This window comes from Arachis stenosperma, chromosome 5 (genome assembly GCF_014773155.1).
Source record: "Arachis stenosperma cultivar V10309 chromosome 5, arast.V10309.gnm1.PFL2, whole genome shotgun sequence".
Taxonomy (NCBI): domain Eukaryota; kingdom Viridiplantae; phylum Streptophyta; class Magnoliopsida; order Fabales; family Fabaceae; genus Arachis; species Arachis stenosperma.
This window is the reverse complement of record NC_080381.1, coordinates 4,167,590-4,183,478: the sequence shown is the minus strand read 5'-3', so window position 1 is coordinate 4,183,478 and position 15,889 is coordinate 4,167,590. Positions and strand designations below refer to the sequence as shown.

Here is a 15,889-nt window from a genome sequence, read left to right as displayed (position 1 = left end):
TGGACATGACGACGTGGCACTGATAATTAACACATTACATTACACATAATCTGACACATCATTATGTAATCGTTTTTGAGCAAATGGTTGTAGGAGTTTATTAATCTAATTATTTAAACGGATGAGGACCATCCTGATATTTCAGGATGATTAGGGGAATAGTTGAAAAAAATGGACTAACCCGAGTGATCGGACTAGAAAATTGGCGATCTGGCTTCTAGGCCGGTCCGGGTGAACATTGGACTGGATAAGGAACAAATCCGGTGAGAACCAGTTTGAATCGGTCAGATTTTGTGAAAACCGATGAACCGGAAGGTGTGAGAAACCGGACCGGTTCAGAAAATTTTTAAAACCACTCCAAGTCTCCAACCACAAAAGTCCAAAACCACGTCGTTTGTAAATTGTAACAGACCTAGGCTAGTTCTCTGCCCACGCCATCCCCAAACTCTCCTCTCCCTCTCACTTTCGGAAACGGCACACTACACACACAGGCACAGCACTGGCAGCTCACCTCGGTTCACCGCCACCGCACGCTCGCCGCCATCGCCGCGCCTCTCGCCGGATTCTCCGAATGCTGTGCTCGCGATTCGCGTCTTGCCCCTCTCCTCCGTCTGTGCTGTGTGCTCGGCCTCTCGCGTCTCGCCGTGCCTCCGCCGGTGAGTGCTCGAGCTGCGCTTCCTGAAGCTGTGCAGCGTGTCGTCGTCGTCCGCCATCACAGCACCGAACGCCTGGTGTGCTCCACTGCTCGCGTCTTGCCTCTCTTCCTGCAGCTGTGCTTCCTGGTGAGTGCTCGTGTCTCGCCGCGCTGCGCCTCCGTCCCTCCCTCTCCTCTCTTCCGTGGTTGTTGCTGCCTGAACTGCTTCTCATCGTCCACCTTCTGCCTCTGCAACAACAGGTGAGCATTTAATTTTTTCCAGGTTGATTTATTGATGTTATTGCTGTGAATTTTATTGTTGATTGGTTTATGAGTTGATTAGAAATAAACATGGCAGTGGTTGAATTGAAATGTTGAATTGATTTCTGAATTGGTTTATGAATATGAATATGCAGGGGTTTTGCTGATTATGAATATGGTTTAATTGTTGAATATGTAGTCGTTTTGTTAATTGTTGAATTAGTTTATGAATTGGTTTCGCTGATTATTAATTTTGTTGATTGTTAATTGTCGTTGCTGTAATGATGCTGGTTTCTTTTGCTATTTGTTACTTAGTTGATTGATTTTTTTTCTTTTATGGGATTTTAAGATGGCTTCATCAGAAACACCATCATCCCAAGAACATCAGATGAAGATATACCTAGACTTTCAAATTACTCCTTGGACATAGTTTATGGATTGTTATTTTTAGTGTGTCAAATTAAGATACTATTGTAGTAGTACTGATTAATTTTATGTCTATTTTCGTATTAGTTATTTTTATAATTTGAGATTTGATTGTTGTTGTTAGTGAAGACATGCATTTCAATTTTTGACTATTTTATATTATATTATTTAAATAAGACCGGGTCAATCAGTTGAACTAGTGACCCAATAGTCTGACCGTTTTGATCATCAAGTCAGTTATGACAACTATATTTTGGGGACGCCACTGCAAATGGCCAGGGGCGGAATATTACTCATATTGTTTGTCTTTTTAGATATTGGTAAAAACTTTGGTGTAACATTCGGTTATTGGATTTTATGGTGTTTTTCAAAATTCTGGAGGCGGGACAATATGCCATAAAATCCAATAACTGAGTGTTACACCAAAGTTTCTTCCATATCCAAAAAAATTAGCCAATAAATCTATCCAAAATTTTTCTTATGTCCTTTTCTTATACGGTAGTAACCCAATAGGCACCCGTTAACAGATTAGTATTTGCAGCGGCGGGACATGGGATGCTGAAAACCTCGCGGATGAGCTCTTCATTCACTCCTTTCTTGGCAACTCCATTGCCTTATGCTTCAATTTCAGATTCCAATTTGTGATTAACAAGAGTTGGGTGCTTTGCTTTATTCCACTGCGAAATTCTTGACTCCCCTCTCCAATGCTACTTTGTCATTGTTCCTAATCTCACCCTCGTTCCTCTCAAATTGAATCATCTGGCGGCGGCGGAGTACCAAACCAGGGTTGAGTGAGCCTCAAGAAAATGCAGAGATTTTCGAAAAAAACATTGCCTTTCTTCAAAAAAGTTAATTTTTTCCAACTTCCCTTGACAAATTCATTAACAGTTATTGGACAGAAAAATACACTATCCCAGCTGTTTTCTACTAGTTTTGAGGTGTGTTCACCACATTCACCACCACTCAATCATAAGTCCTCAGAATTTGATAATAGTAGCAGCTGCATCAGCAGTGCCGCGTCAAAAAACCATTTTGGCCTTATTCGCCTTCAATGTAGTCCAGAAAAGGATGTAAATGACCAAAGCTACGATGAGTTTGCCTCTGATGTGGAAAAAGTTTATAGAATATTGAGAAAATATCATTCTAGGGTTCCCAAATTGGAGCTTGCTTTGAAAGAATCTGGAATTGTTGTGAGGCCTGGATTAACTGAGCGCATCTTGAATCGATGTGGCGATGCCGGGAATTTGGCATATAGATTCTATGCATGGGCTTCTAAGCAGTCCGATTATCAACACAGTCAAGAAGTTTACAAAGCTATGATTAAGGTTTTGGGCAAAATGCGGCAATTTGGAGCTGTTTGGGCACTAATTGATGAAATGAGGCAAGAGAATCCTATGTTAATTTCTCCGCAGATGTTTGTTATTCTAATGAGGAAGTTTGCTTCTGCAAGGATGGTTCAGAAGGCTATTGAAGTATTAGATGAAATGCCCAATTACGGATGTGAGCCTGATGAATATGTTTTCGGGTGTTTGTTGGATGCATTGTGCAAGAATGGTAGCATTAAGGAAGCCGCTTCGCTTTTTGAGGACATGAGATATCGATTTCCTCCAACCATCAAACATTTCACTTCCTTGTTGTATGGTTGGTGTAGAGAAGGGAAACTTATGGAAGCAAAACATGTGTTGGTGCAAATGAAGGATGCAGGCATTGAACCGGATATCGTTGTTTATAACAATTTGCTTAGTGGTTATGCTTTAGCTGCGAAAATGGGGGATGCTTATGATCTTTTGAAGGAGATGAGAAGGATAGGTTGTGGACCGAATGCAACCTCGTACACAATTTTGATCCAATCACTATGCAAACATGAAAGATTGGAGGAGGGAATGCGGTTATTTGTTGAGATGCAGAGAAATGGCTGTGATGTGGATGCCATAACCTATACAACATTGATTAGTGGGTTTTGCAAGTGGGGAAAAGTTGAAAGAGGTTATGAGCTTTTGGATCGGATGATACAACAAGGCCATGTGCCAAATCAGCTGACTTATCATCATCTCATGTTGGCCCATGAAAAGAAGGAAGAACTGGAGGAGTGTATGGAACTGGTGAATGAGATGCGCAAGATTGGTTGCACTCCTGACCTTAACATCTACAATACGGTTATTAGGTTGGCTTGCAAGTTGGGAGAGATCAAGGAAGGTGTTCGGCTTTGGAATGAAATGGAAGCAAGTGGGCTTAGTCCAGGCATTGACACCTTTGTCATAATGATTAATGGCTTTCTTGAGCAAGGTTGTCAGATTGAAGCTTGTGAACATTTCAAGGAGATGGTTGGCAGAGGGCTTTTTACCACCCCTCAGTACGGTACATTGAAGGAGTTGATGAATTCCCTTTTAAGAGCTCAAAAGCTTGAACTGGCTAAAGATACTTGGAATTGTATTACATCTACCAAAGGATGTGAGTTGAATGTGGGTGCATGGACAATATGGATTCATGCACTCTTTTCAAAGGGGCATGTGAAGGAAGCTTGTTCATTCTGCATAGACATGTTGGATCAGGGGTTAATGCCACAGCCAGATACTTTTGCCAAGCTAATGCGCGGTCTGCGGAAACTATATAACAGACAATTTGCGGTAGAGATCACTGAAAAGGTGAGGAAAATGGCTGCTGATCAGAAGATCAGTTTCAAGATGTACAAGCGGAGAGGAGAGAGGGACTTGAAAGAAAAAGCGAAGGAGAAAAAGGATGGGAGGAAGAGGAGGGCTAGGCAACGCCATTGGGGTGGAAGCCGGCAGAAATCTAGCACATTATAAATTTCACTAGTGAAGCTTGACATACATTCTAGAGGTTCCCCAAACGAGACTCTCATTTTGGACCAGAATTTGGTGAAGCAATTTAATTGGATGAAAATTAATGATGTTATTTGGTTTGATTCAAGGAATGATTGAAGACATAGGAGAAGTTGCTTTGTTCTTTGAGGTATCAATTTCTATGTTTTACTTAATGCTTTAATGGATAGATGTTGAGGCAAGGAGTGGTTTGCATTTTAAATTGGACAAGGGTTTATGAATGCAATTGAATGCTTTATATTAAGCTTATTATTACTTTTTTTTTAATGTGAAAAAGGGCTTGTATCGTAGCATCGGTAGTATATTGTATTACAGATTATTTGTTGAAAATTTTTAATATATGCTGCTTTTTTTTATTACTTCTCTAACAGAGGATAAGACACTGCACTTCACCATATCAGTACTATTAAGCACATTGCTCATGGGCAATTTGAAGAGGAACTTCTGAGATTCCTGCAGCATTGTGCAATATTGATTCAAGGGTCTCTGGATTGCAAAAGCGCATTGCTACCTCTTAAAAGGTGAAATTAAATGCTTCACTTGCTTCTTGCACATTATGCTCCGATTGTACTTTAGTGTTTTTGGCAGCAACAAATTTAAAATATTCTCTATTTAGGTAAATAAAACCATGAATAACAACAAACGCACCAAAAAATATAGTATAAACTTTTCTCTATATTTGATTTGATTGTATAACTATTGCATTGTGTCATTTACATATATACAAAATTAGTGGGATCAAAATTGCTTTATGTTGAACATAGTCTCTATTGGGATAATATGTTCAAAAGGGATGTCTTAGTCTTAATCATGCTCCTAAATAAGCTTTCTAATCTAATCTCAATGCTTTCAATTGCAATCTCCAAAGCCTCCAATTGCTCATGTGCTACTTTCATGTTGGAACCATTAGCACCTTCTTTTAAAAGGATGTTCAAAGTTGCATCCACCAATTGCAATTCATTGCAATTCTCTGAGTTATCTTCAGATGCAACCACTCCTTTATGCATCAACTTGTTCATCCATTTGGCTACCTTTGACTTCGATGCTGGACGAGCGAAAAAAGTCAAAAGGGATTGGAAGATAGACACGTTCATTGCAATCATTTCTCTTAAAACTCTCATCATTTCTTCATTCAACAGTTGAGATGCTCCGAATTTGCTTTGTAGCTGCTTCAGGGTTGTGATCACCTTGTTGACATTTTTCTTCGTCTTCTTTGAGAAGGAATTGTATTCAGCTATGCTTGTTTCGATGGTTGAATCACCCTTTCTCCTTCTAAGAGCTGAATGAAGGAATTGCACATTCTCCTTGATCTGCATAACTGTGTCCCTTGTGATGCCACATATATCCAAGACCTTCATGGATCCATCCAAGATTTCTTCAATGCATTTGTCACCTTGTTGTTGAGAGATGACCTTTTGGGTTGATGCAACATTGAGAAGATCATCCAAAGAAGAGTGTAAATCTTCCAAAAAGGACAAGCTAGTGACAATTGACTCAGACGTCGAAGTTGCTTCGAAAGCCTTGAGATTATTCAATTCATCTCTTACCCTAGAGAAGCATGGATGAGATCCATTTGGCAAACTGTTTGACCGAACATGCAACTTGCTTGCCATTTTTACTACTCTTTTCTTGTTTGTTCTTTTTTTTCCCTCTTCCTTTTTTTGGAGTAAGCTCAATGCTTGTATTCTGCAGTCTAATTCCTTTGAAACTCTTTATATAGGGGCTATTCCATAGACCAAAAGCCAACACAAGAGACATTACAACTCACCTATCTTATAATCAAAGTGTATAAACCAGAAAGCATGTGGATCATGCATATACTTTATTGGAATATGTTAAGCTTGTCACATCTCTGCCTAACAATAACAATAACATTATTGAAAGTTACATGGTTTCAAAGTTTATTAAATGACACCACCTAATGTGCCTCAACCTGCTCCCCATTAATACATTACCCTCTTGTTTCCAAATAATATATAGTTGATGCTGCTTCAGATATTGTCTCAATATGAGGGGGTTGGAGCTATGCAAAATTAGATTAAATTACAAATTTTTGAGATGCTGGGATCTGGATTGTGATATGGAGAATGGTAATAATATATGGCAGATAAGTTTGTTAAGATTAAGAGAACATAATGATGGGCAGATTAGCAGCATTGGAGTAGTTCGTAAGTCATGTATCCCTTTCTTATTATCATAATTTCTTTCTAATAATTTATTATTATAGAATTAAAAGTATTTAACTCAATTATCTTCTACCTTAAGGATTTTAAAGTTTTAAATATGTGATTAAATAAAAGCGTTAACATTTTTCACAAAATAATCTCTCTTTCTTGGAAGGCAGACATGTTCATCAATCATCACTATAACTTTCCTGGAATGCTAAATCTTGATGTTGATTCAAGAGTGCATGCTCTTAGTTTGTTTCAATATTTTCAAATTCAATCAAGTTTCTTCTGTTTATTAGCAAATAAAAGAAAGAAAGACCCAAAAAAAAATAATAACAAATGTAAAAAATACCAAAGGAAAAGAAAGAAAAGAGTTTTGTGGCTAATCTTGATAAAAATATGAACAGTAAAAGCTGCTATAGATTTAGTTTGTATTTCAAGTAAGCAGGTTAATAAATTTGGGAACTTTGAATTTTTTTTTTTTTTTTTACTTGAAGCCTAAAAGTCAAATCTAATTACTGGATATTAATTGTTTTGTTCATTAAGCAGGAGCATATTCATATAGTATCTGCTATTTAGATAAATAAAACAATGATTAAACAAGAAAGACACCAAAATTTAGAGTATAAACTTTTGTATGTATTTGATTTGATTGCATTTGTACACATATATATATACACATATGGTAGATCAAAATTGGTATTCTGAAGATAGTGTGTATTCTATTGGGATAATATGTTCAAAAGGGATGTTCTAGTCTTAATCATGCGCCTAAATAAGTTCTCCAAACCACTCTCAATGCTTTCAATAGCAATCTCCAAAGCCTCTAATTGTTCATTGGAAGCATGAATCTGGGAGCCTTTTGCACCTTCATTTAAGAGGGTGTTCAAAGCTGCATCCACCAATTGCAATTCATTGCCACTCTCTGAGTTCACTTCTCCCTTTTGCATCAACTTGTTCATCCATTTGCTTGCCTTTGACTTTGAAGGACCACCCAAGAATGATAGCAGACATTGGAAGACACACATGCTTATTGCTATCACTTCGCTTAGAATGCTAAGATCTTGATGCTGATTTAAGATTCCATATTTGCTTTGTAGGTGCTTCAAAGATGTGATCAACTTGTTGACATTCTTCCTCATCTTCTTTGAGGAGGAATTGTATTCGGCTATGCTCTTTTCAATGCATGAGTCTCCCTTTCTTCTTCTAAGAGATGAATGAAGGGATTGTACATTCTCCTTGATCTGCATGACAGTGTCCCTTGCAATGCCACACACATCCAAGACTTTGATTGAGCCATCCAAGATCTCTTGGAAGCATTTCTCACTTTGATGATCAGAAATGGCCTTCTGGGTTGAACCAACATTGAGAAGATTGTCCAAGGAGAAGTATACATCTTCCAACATGGACAAGCCTTTGGCAACCGACTCAGATGTGCAGGTTGCTTCAAAGTTCCTGAGGTTGTTCAACTGCTCTTGCACTCTTGAGGAGCATGGATGAGATCCATTTGGCAAACTGTTTGATCGAACATGCAATTTGCATGCCATTGTTCTTTTTCTTTCTTTTGGAGGAAGCTCAATGCTGTTTGTTTTTTGTAGTCTAAGACCTTTGGCACCTCTCCTTATATAGGGTCTATTCAATTATTCATAATTTGTTTCCATAGACCAACTTAAGAGATAATACAGTTCACCAATCTTAATCATGTGTAGAAAGCATGTGAAGCATGCATTAATTTCTTGGAATATGGTAAGCTTGTCCCATCTCTGCCTAACATGTGATACTTTTGCATCAAATTATTCAAAGTGAAATGGTTTTGGAAACTATGAAGTGTATTATCTGGCATGTCCCCATTACTCATCACCTAATGTGGCTCCTATGCTGCCACACTAACCCCTTTGATTCCAAATATATAATATAATTCATGCTGCTTCAGATATTGTCTCAAATCATGAGGTTGGAACTATGCAACATGGATTAAATTACACTTTTCTGATAAGGTTGAGATCCTCATTTTGTGATATGGAGAATGCTAACTAATATATATATATATGACAGATAAGTTTGTTGAGATTAAGAGAACATAATAATGGACCAATTATGAGCATTAGAGTAATTTTTAAATGTGTGTACGAATAACATGTAGTCTTCATGTCTCCCCTTCTTATTATCAAAATCTCCTTCATCATGTAGTATTAATCTGGTTTTAACTTTTAGCATATCATAAAGAATGTTGATACCAATATTTAGCTCAATATTCTTGTGAAATTTCAAAGTACATAAAGGACATTCAGTACTGTTCTTGCTGTTTGTTATATAGGATCATAGATATTTGTCAAGATTTCCTGTGGAAAATATGAACAAAGTAGAGGATGAGCAAAGATCAAGTAAAGGAAAAGAGAAAGTTAAAGAGAAAGAAAAATGTTGGCCGAATAAAAGTAGTTTCCAATGTTTATAAATCCTACACCATAGCAGAAAAAAAAGGAAGAATATCTCAATAAAAATTTATAGAGACTAAAAATTTAATAAATCAAGGATTAGTTATTCATCAAATATCAACAATGGTACTGACTTATTTATCCCTAAAAATAATTTTGTCATAATAATTGCCTCAATGGTTTTTATTGTCAAAATAGAACAATATGGTGGATTCTCTAGTGGAAGAAAATTGTTATGATAACTCTAACTGATGTTGATCAAGTGTCTTTCATTTTTCTAGTTCCATAATGTATAATGTTTTTGTTTCATTTTGGACTATGTCTAATGATTTATAATAATTGAGGTACTTTCTCTAACAGATTGTTATTCAATGAATTTGATTTAACTTCCTCTTAAAGAGAATTGTTCAGTGCACGAGTGGCATGTCATTAGTAGATATCATACTCCACCCAAGTTTTAAGATAAGTGATGGAGAGAGACTAAATTAAATGTTAATGTATGTGCGGAGAAACTTAAAAAGATGACCCAATACAAAAGAAAAGAGAGCAAAATATATGAAATGTGAATTTTCTTTTGTATTTGATTATGTAACCATAGAATTTTATACATGTACAAATCAAAGAGATCAAAATTTTCAACCCTCAAGAGATCCTTAAAATTGGGATTCTTTTGTAGGATTTAGAGAGAGATAAGAATAAGTGAGTAGACTCTACTGAGTCATAATGTTTAAAAGAGAGGCTCTGGTTTTTACCAAGCGCCTAAATAAGTTCTCCAAAGCAATTTCAATGCTTTCAATGGCATCTTCCAGAGCATCCAATCTTCCATGTGCTACTTGCATGTTGGAACCATTAGCACCTTCATTTAAAATGGTGTTCAATGCTTCATCAACACACTGCAGCTCATTGGAATTCTTTGAGCTCACTTCTCCCTTATGCATCAACTTGTTCATCCATTTAGTTGCCTTTAATTTTGAAGGAGGACCAGCCAAGAATGAGAGAAGGGATTGAAAGACAGACATGTTCATCACAATCACTTCCCTTACGACACTAATCACTTCTTCATTCAGGAGTGAGGAAGCACCAAACTTGCTTTCTAATTGCTTCAAAGATGTGATCAACTTCTTGATATTTTTCTTCATCTTCTTTGAGAATGAATTGTATTCTGCTACAATCTTTTCAATATTTGAATCTGCCTTTCTCCTTCTGAGAGCAGAGTGAAGTGATTGTACATTTTCCTTGATCTGCATCACTGTGTCCCTTGTGATTCCACATATATCCAAAAGTCTCAAAGAGCCATCCAATATCTCTTCACCTTGATGATGAAATATGGCCTTTTGGGTGGAAGAAACACTGAGAAGATCGTCCAAGGAAATGTATAGATTTTCTAACAAGGACAATCCAAATGCAGATGCAGATGTGGATGTTGCTTCACAAGTCTTGACCTTGTTGAGCTCCTCTTGAACCCTTGTGGAGGATGGATGAGATGCAGATGGCAAACTGTTTGAACGAACATGAAGATTGCTTGCCATTGTTTTCTGTTTTTTTTTTCTTTCTCTTTTTTGGTGATTATTGTTTCTGAAAGAGAGCTGTGAATGCTGATGTGTTGGTACCAAGTCCTTGACTCTCTCTCTATATAAGAGAAGCTATTGATGATTGGTTTCTATAGGCATCACACACAGCTCATCAATGATCTCCCAATCACAGAGTGAGAATCATTCATGTGGTCCATACATGAATTCCCTTGGAATATGTGAAGCTTGTCACATCTCTGACATACCCTCTTGTTATTATATTATAATGTGATGTTATGCAATTGTGCTACCTGTCTTGTTTTGCTTGTGTTGGCTCATTAGTCATCACCAACATTGCCTCCTCTTGCTGCCACATTGCCCTCTTTCATTGCAAATATTATAATGATTGCTGTTTCTGCCATATTTGCAAAATCCATTAAACAAATGGTTTTAGTTTTATGAGAGGGTTGGGATCCAAATGCATTGAATATGAAACATGTAGAGAATAATTTACATACCTACCTATAAAACTCAATATAACTTTGTTTTATGACTAAGGTAAATAGGCTGATCTATTAAACCTTGTTCCTTAGGGATACAGAGGGAACAAAGAGAAAATGAGCAGAGTTATTTTGCATGTTGCTTAATATATATATCTAATTAAATTCCAGAAGTTAAATAGCATATGACAATTACTAGGATTAAAATATTATTACTTAAAAAAATTAAACAAGAGATCTTTGACAATTAGTAGCAAATGCACCCCTTAATCCTAGAACAGCAAGAATAGTACATGTCCTTTCTGTACTTTGATATTTCACAATATTGAGGTAAAGATTAGTGTCAACAGAAACAATGTACATGAAAAATCTTAGCAGAAAATGATGAAATCCTAGCAAGGAGGAGATTACCATTAAAAAAGGTGAGACATGAATACTACATGCTACCCGTACACACACTTATGACTTAACTAGTCTAAATGCTACTAATTGAACCATCATTTTATATGTGACACCATTAATGATTGACCATATTTTATATTCACAGGATCAGAATCTCAACCTTGCAGGAGCCATTTTTTAATCCATGCTGCAGCTCCATAGCTCTATCATATTGGGACAAACCAATGGACATTATTGAAGTGAATCATATAATATTTGCAATCAAAGAGGATAATGTGGCAGCAGAGGAGGCAATGTTGGTGATGACTAATGAGGTTCTGTGAATGCAAACACAAGGAGAACATGACAGATAGCACTTCTAATGCATTTATAACAACACAATAATGTTGGTTAGAGATGTGGCAACCTTAACAAATTCCAAGAAAATCCATGCATGTAACCCATGCTTTCATTGGTTGAGATATGTGAGCTGTGATGCTTTATTATGTTGGCCAATAGGAATCAATCATGAAAAAGTAGCTACCTTCTATATATAAAGACAATGAGCCAATGGATTTGATAAGAGAACACACACAAACTAACATTAGAGCTTTCTTCAATCCCTTAGAAAAAAGAACACACAAATATATACAACAATGGAAACCAAATTTCACATTCGGTCAAACAGTTTGCCAAATGGATCTCATCCAAGCTACACAAAGGTTCAAGAGGAGCTCAACAAGCTCAGGACTTATGAAGCAACATCTGCTTCAACATCTGAGTCAATTAGCACTGGATTGTCCTTGCTTCAAGACTTATATGTTTCCTTGGATGATCTTCTCAATGCTGCTTCAACTCAAAAGGTTATCTCCCATCATCAAGGTGACAAATGCTTTGAAGAGATCTTGGATGGCTCAATCAAAGTCTTGGATATATGTGGAATCACAAGGGACACAGTTATGCAGATCAAGGAAAATGTACAATCCCTTCATTCTGCTCTCAGAAGGAGAAAGGCAGATTCAACTATTGGATCAAGCATAGCCGAATACAATTTGTTGACAAAGGAGATTAAGAAGAATGTCAAGAAGTTGAACACATCTTTGAAGCAGAGCCAATTTGGAGCATTCCCATTGTTGACTGAAGGTCAAGATGCTGCTAATGTGATTAGTGTTTTAAGAGAAGTCATTGAAATGAACATGTCTGTCTTCCAATCCCTACTTTCATTCTTGGCTGGTCCTCTTTCAAAGTCAAAGGCAGCTAAATGGATGAACAAATGGATGCATAAGGAAGAAGTGAACTCACAAAATTCCAATGAGTTGCAGTGTGTTGATGCTGCTTTAAGAACCATGCTAAATGAAGGTTCCAACATGAAGATAGCACATGAAAGATTGGAGGCTTTGGAGAATGCCATCACAAGCCTTGAGAATGATTTGGAGAACCTATTTAGGCATTTGATCAAAACAAGAGTCTCTCTTTTGAACATCATGGCTCAATAGAGTCTGTTGTTATTCTTTATAAATCCTGAGATAGGTTCCAAATTTTGTAGACCTTAGAGGATTAAAATTTTTGACCTACTTAGTTTGTACATGTATATGATTCAATTCAATATATAACACAATCAAATACAAAGAAATGTTTATACTCTATCTATATTTTGCCATCTTCTCTGCTGTTTAGCCCATGCTCTAAAACTTAATATAAAGTTGGTTGAAGCATAATGTCTAATAAGCACAGTAGAGTAGTTACTTTCTCTGATCTTTTAGGATTTTAAATATAAAGCTTCTCACTACTAAGGATTACATAAAGCAATAGCTTGGACTTTGGATTCAACCTCTCTCACAAACAATGCAATATCCATTGACCAGTCTCCATGCCCCAAGCAACCTCATCAAACTCAGCAAAAATTTTTAGTCATTGTAATTTCTTATATATTGCAATTTTAAGACTTCTTTTTGGTATAGAGTGCTATAAAACATTTTCATTTATTCAACAGTGACAACACTCATGGGTTGGTACTTGGTAGTAAGTTGCACAATCTTCTGCAATTTCAGGTCAAATTGACTATTATTTGGAAACAGAGATTAACAAAAACTATGGGGAAAAAAAAGAAAATATATATAAGTAAGTAACATTACTAGATTCATATGAATTTATTTTCATCAATACTAGTCTCAAATCCTTTTATAACAACTATAATGTAATACTAGTTCTAACAAAAAGAGAGAGATCAAACATAAATTTGTATTAAAAAAATACTATTATTGAACACCATATTATAGTTCATAAAATTTATAAGTGATTGAGTTAAATATTGTTATTGATAATCCAGAATTAATCTTTTATGTAAGTTTCAAATATATATCAAAATTAATTTAACAGAAAAGTTCATGGATTAGCTGAGGCTGATTTTTCACAAAGAAATCTTGCCAATTATCTTTGATCCCATAACGACAAAAATCCAACATGTCCTTTAACTTGAACATTTAACAAGAATATCAGGTTAAAGATTAGTGTCAATATTCCTCATTATATATATAACAAACAGCAAGAACAGTACTGAATGTCCTTTATGTACTTGGAAATTTCACAAGAATATTGAGCTAAATATTAGCATCAATATTCTTTATGATATGAAAGTTAAAACAAGATTAATACTACATGATGAAGGAGATTCTGATAGTAGCAAGGGGAGACATGAACACTACATGTTATTCGTGCACACACTTAAAAATTACTCTAATGCTACTAACTGCTCCATCATTATGTTCTCTTAATCTCAACAAACTTATCTGTCAGAGCATTCTCCATATCACAAAATGTGGATCTCAGCCTTGTCAAAATGTATAATTTAATCCATGTTGCATAGCTCCATCTCATGATTTTAGACAATATCTGAAGCAGCATGAATTATATTATATATTTGAAATCAAAGGGGTTAGTGTGGCAGCATACGAGGCACATTAGGTGATGAGTAATGGGGACATGCCAGATAATAAACTTCAGAGTTTCAAAAACCATTTCACTTTGAATAATTTGATGCAAAAGTATCACATGTTAGGCAGAGATGGGACAAGCTTACCATATTCCAAGAGAATAATGCATGCTTCACATGCTTTCTACACATGATTAAGATTGGTGAACTGTATTATATCTTAAGTTGGTCTATGGAATCAAATTGTGAATAATTAAGACCCTATAAAAGGAGAGGTGCCAAAGGGCTTAGACTACAAAAAACAAACAGCATTGAGCTTCCTCCAAAAGAAAGAAAAAGAACAATGGCAAGCAAATTGCATGTTCGATCAAACAGTTTGCCAAATGGATCTCATCCATGCTCCTCAAGGGTGCAAGAGCAGTTGAACAACCTCAGGAACTTTGAAGCAACCTGCACATCTGAGTCGGTCGCCAAAGGCTTGTCCATGTTGGAAGATGTATACTTCTCCTTGGACAATCTTCTCAATGTTGGTTCAACCCAGAAGGCTATTTCTGATCATCAAAGTGAGAAATGCTTCCAAGAGATCTTGGATGGCTCAATCAAAGTCTTGGATGTGTGTGGCATTGCAAGGGACACTGTCATGCAGATCAAGGAGAATGTACAATCCCTTCATTCATCTCTTAGAAGAAGAAAGGGAGACTCATGCATTGAAAAGTGCATAGCCGAATACAATTCCTCCTCAAAGAAGATGAGGAAGAATGTCAACAAGTTGATCACATCTTTGAAGCACCTACAAAGCAAATATGGAATCTTAAATCAGCATCAAGATCTTAGCATTCTAAGCGAAGTGATAGCAATAAGCATGTGTGTCTTCCAATGTCTGCTATCATTCTTGGGTGGTCCTTCAAAGTCAAAGGCAAGCAAATGGATGAACAAGTTGATGCAAAAGGGAGAAGTGAACTCAGAGAGTGGCAATGAATTGCAATTGGTGGATGCAGCTTTGAACACCCTCTTAAATGAAGGTGCTAAAGGCTGCCAGATTCAAGCTTCCAATGAACAATTAGAGGCTTTGGAGATTTCTATTGAAAGCATTGAGAGTGGTTTGGAGAACTTATTTAGGCGCATGATTAAGACTAGAACATCCCTTTTGAACATATTATCCCAATAGAATACACACTATCTTCAGAATACCAATTTTGATCTACCATATGTGTATATATATATGTGTACAAATGCAATCAAATCAAATACATACAAAAGTTTATACTCTAAATTTTGGTGTCTTTCTTGTTTAATCATTGTTTTATTTATCTAAATAGCAGATACTATATGAATATGATCCTGCTTAATGAACAAAACAATTAATATCCAGTTATCAGATTTTAGTTTTAGGCTTGAAGAAAAAACCATTCAAGTTTCCCAAAGTAATTAACCTGCTAATTTGAAATCAAAATTTTCTAGTCCAAGTATGCAGCAGCAACGAACCGTCGGATCTACCTCCGATCATTGACAGAAGGGAGTCGGCGAAGAGCAGCACAGCCATCCACTGCGGTGGAGGAAAGGAGTGCCCCGAACCAAGATGTGTCAGGCGACGGCGGAAATCAGCCAGAGAAGAAGACCGGCCTGGCGGAGCACATCGATCGTGAAAAGGCCGGAGGTTGAGCGCTGTCTTCAGTCATCGCAGCAGCGGCCAGGAAGAAGAACAGATTGACTGATTGAGTATGGACCGGGTCGGGCAGGTGGAGGAGTGGCGCTTTTCGGGTCGGGTCTTGTGTGAGTCTAGACACGGTAAAAAAAA

The 15,889-nt window shown here is 36.7% G+C and overlaps 6 protein-coding genes across 9 annotated transcripts; 3 read left to right on the top strand and 3 right to left on the bottom strand.

Annotated features, from left to right (window-relative positions):
• The first annotated feature begins 811 nt into the window (after positions 1-811).
• Positions 812-11,796, top strand: LOC130981753 (putative pentatricopeptide repeat-containing protein At5g65820). 4 transcript variants are annotated; one of them, XM_057905431.1, is made up of 4 exons: positions 812-895; positions 1,863-4,294; positions 4,536-4,685; positions 11,326-11,796. In XM_057905431.1, the coding sequence occupies exon 2, from the start codon at positions 2,128-2,130 to the stop codon at positions 4,126-4,128; it is 2,001 nt and encodes a 666-aa protein (XP_057761414.1). In that variant the 5' UTR covers positions 812-895; positions 1,863-2,127; the 3' UTR covers positions 4,129-4,294; positions 4,536-4,685; positions 11,326-11,796. The 4 variants fall into 4 exon arrangements, with proteins under 4 accessions (XP_057761414.1, XP_057761412.1, XP_057761415.1 ...); XM_057905429.1 differs by lacking the exon at positions 11,326-11,796 and adding an exon at positions 7,433-7,668; XM_057905432.1 differs by lacking the exon at positions 11,326-11,796 and adding an exon at positions 5,033-5,106.
• On the bottom strand, positions 4,926-5,777 carry LOC130981755 (uncharacterized). The gene has a single exon (XM_057905433.1). The coding sequence runs from the start codon at positions 5,775-5,777 to the stop codon at positions 4,932-4,934; it is 846 nt and encodes a 281-aa protein (XP_057761416.1). The 3' UTR covers positions 4,926-4,931.
• LOC130981756 (uncharacterized) lies at positions 6,974-7,879 on the bottom strand. The gene has a single exon (XM_057905434.1). It carries the CDS (start codon positions 7,877-7,879, stop codon positions 7,055-7,057), a length of 825 nt encoding a protein of 274 aa, XP_057761417.1. The 3' UTR covers positions 6,974-7,054.
• Positions 9,425-13,215, bottom strand: LOC130981757 (uncharacterized). Its single transcript, XM_057905435.1, has 2 exons — positions 11,341-13,215; positions 9,425-10,693 (listed from the first exon to the last, which is right to left on the bottom strand). Exon 2 carries the CDS (start codon positions 10,294-10,296, stop codon positions 9,478-9,480), a length of 819 nt encoding a protein of 272 aa, XP_057761418.1. The 5' UTR covers positions 10,297-10,693; positions 11,341-13,215; the 3' UTR covers positions 9,425-9,477.
• LOC130980293 (uncharacterized) lies at positions 11,816-12,655 on the top strand. Its single transcript, XM_057903981.1, has one exon. The coding sequence runs from the start codon at positions 11,816-11,818 to the stop codon at positions 12,653-12,655; it is 840 nt and encodes a 279-aa protein (XP_057759964.1).
• Positions 13,216-14,412: 1,197 nt separating the features above from the next.
• Positions 14,413-15,259, top strand: LOC130982440 (uncharacterized). The gene has a single exon (XM_057906449.1). The coding sequence runs from the start codon at positions 14,435-14,437 to the stop codon at positions 15,257-15,259; it is 825 nt and encodes a 274-aa protein (XP_057762432.1). The 5' UTR covers positions 14,413-14,434.
• The last annotated feature ends 630 nt before the right edge of the window (positions 15,260-15,889 follow it).

Bases quoted from the DNA above. Each gene is read 5' to 3' on its own strand.
- LOC130981753 (XM_057905431.1), top strand. From the start codon at position 2,128: ATGCAGAGATTTTCGAAAAAAACATTGCCTTTCTTCAAAAAAGTTAAT.
- LOC130981755 (XM_057905433.1), bottom strand. From the start codon at position 5,777: ATGGCAAGCAAGTTGCATGTTCGGTCAAACAGTTTGCCAAATGGATCT.
- LOC130981756 (XM_057905434.1), bottom strand. From the start codon at position 7,879: ATGGCATGCAAATTGCATGTTCGATCAAACAGTTTGCCAAATGGATCT.
- LOC130981757 (XM_057905435.1), bottom strand. From the start codon at position 10,296: ATGGCAAGCAATCTTCATGTTCGTTCAAACAGTTTGCCATCTGCATCT.
- LOC130980293 (XM_057903981.1), top strand. From the start codon at position 11,816: ATGGAAACCAAATTTCACATTCGGTCAAACAGTTTGCCAAATGGATCT.
- LOC130982440 (XM_057906449.1), top strand. From the start codon at position 14,435: ATGGCAAGCAAATTGCATGTTCGATCAAACAGTTTGCCAAATGGATCT.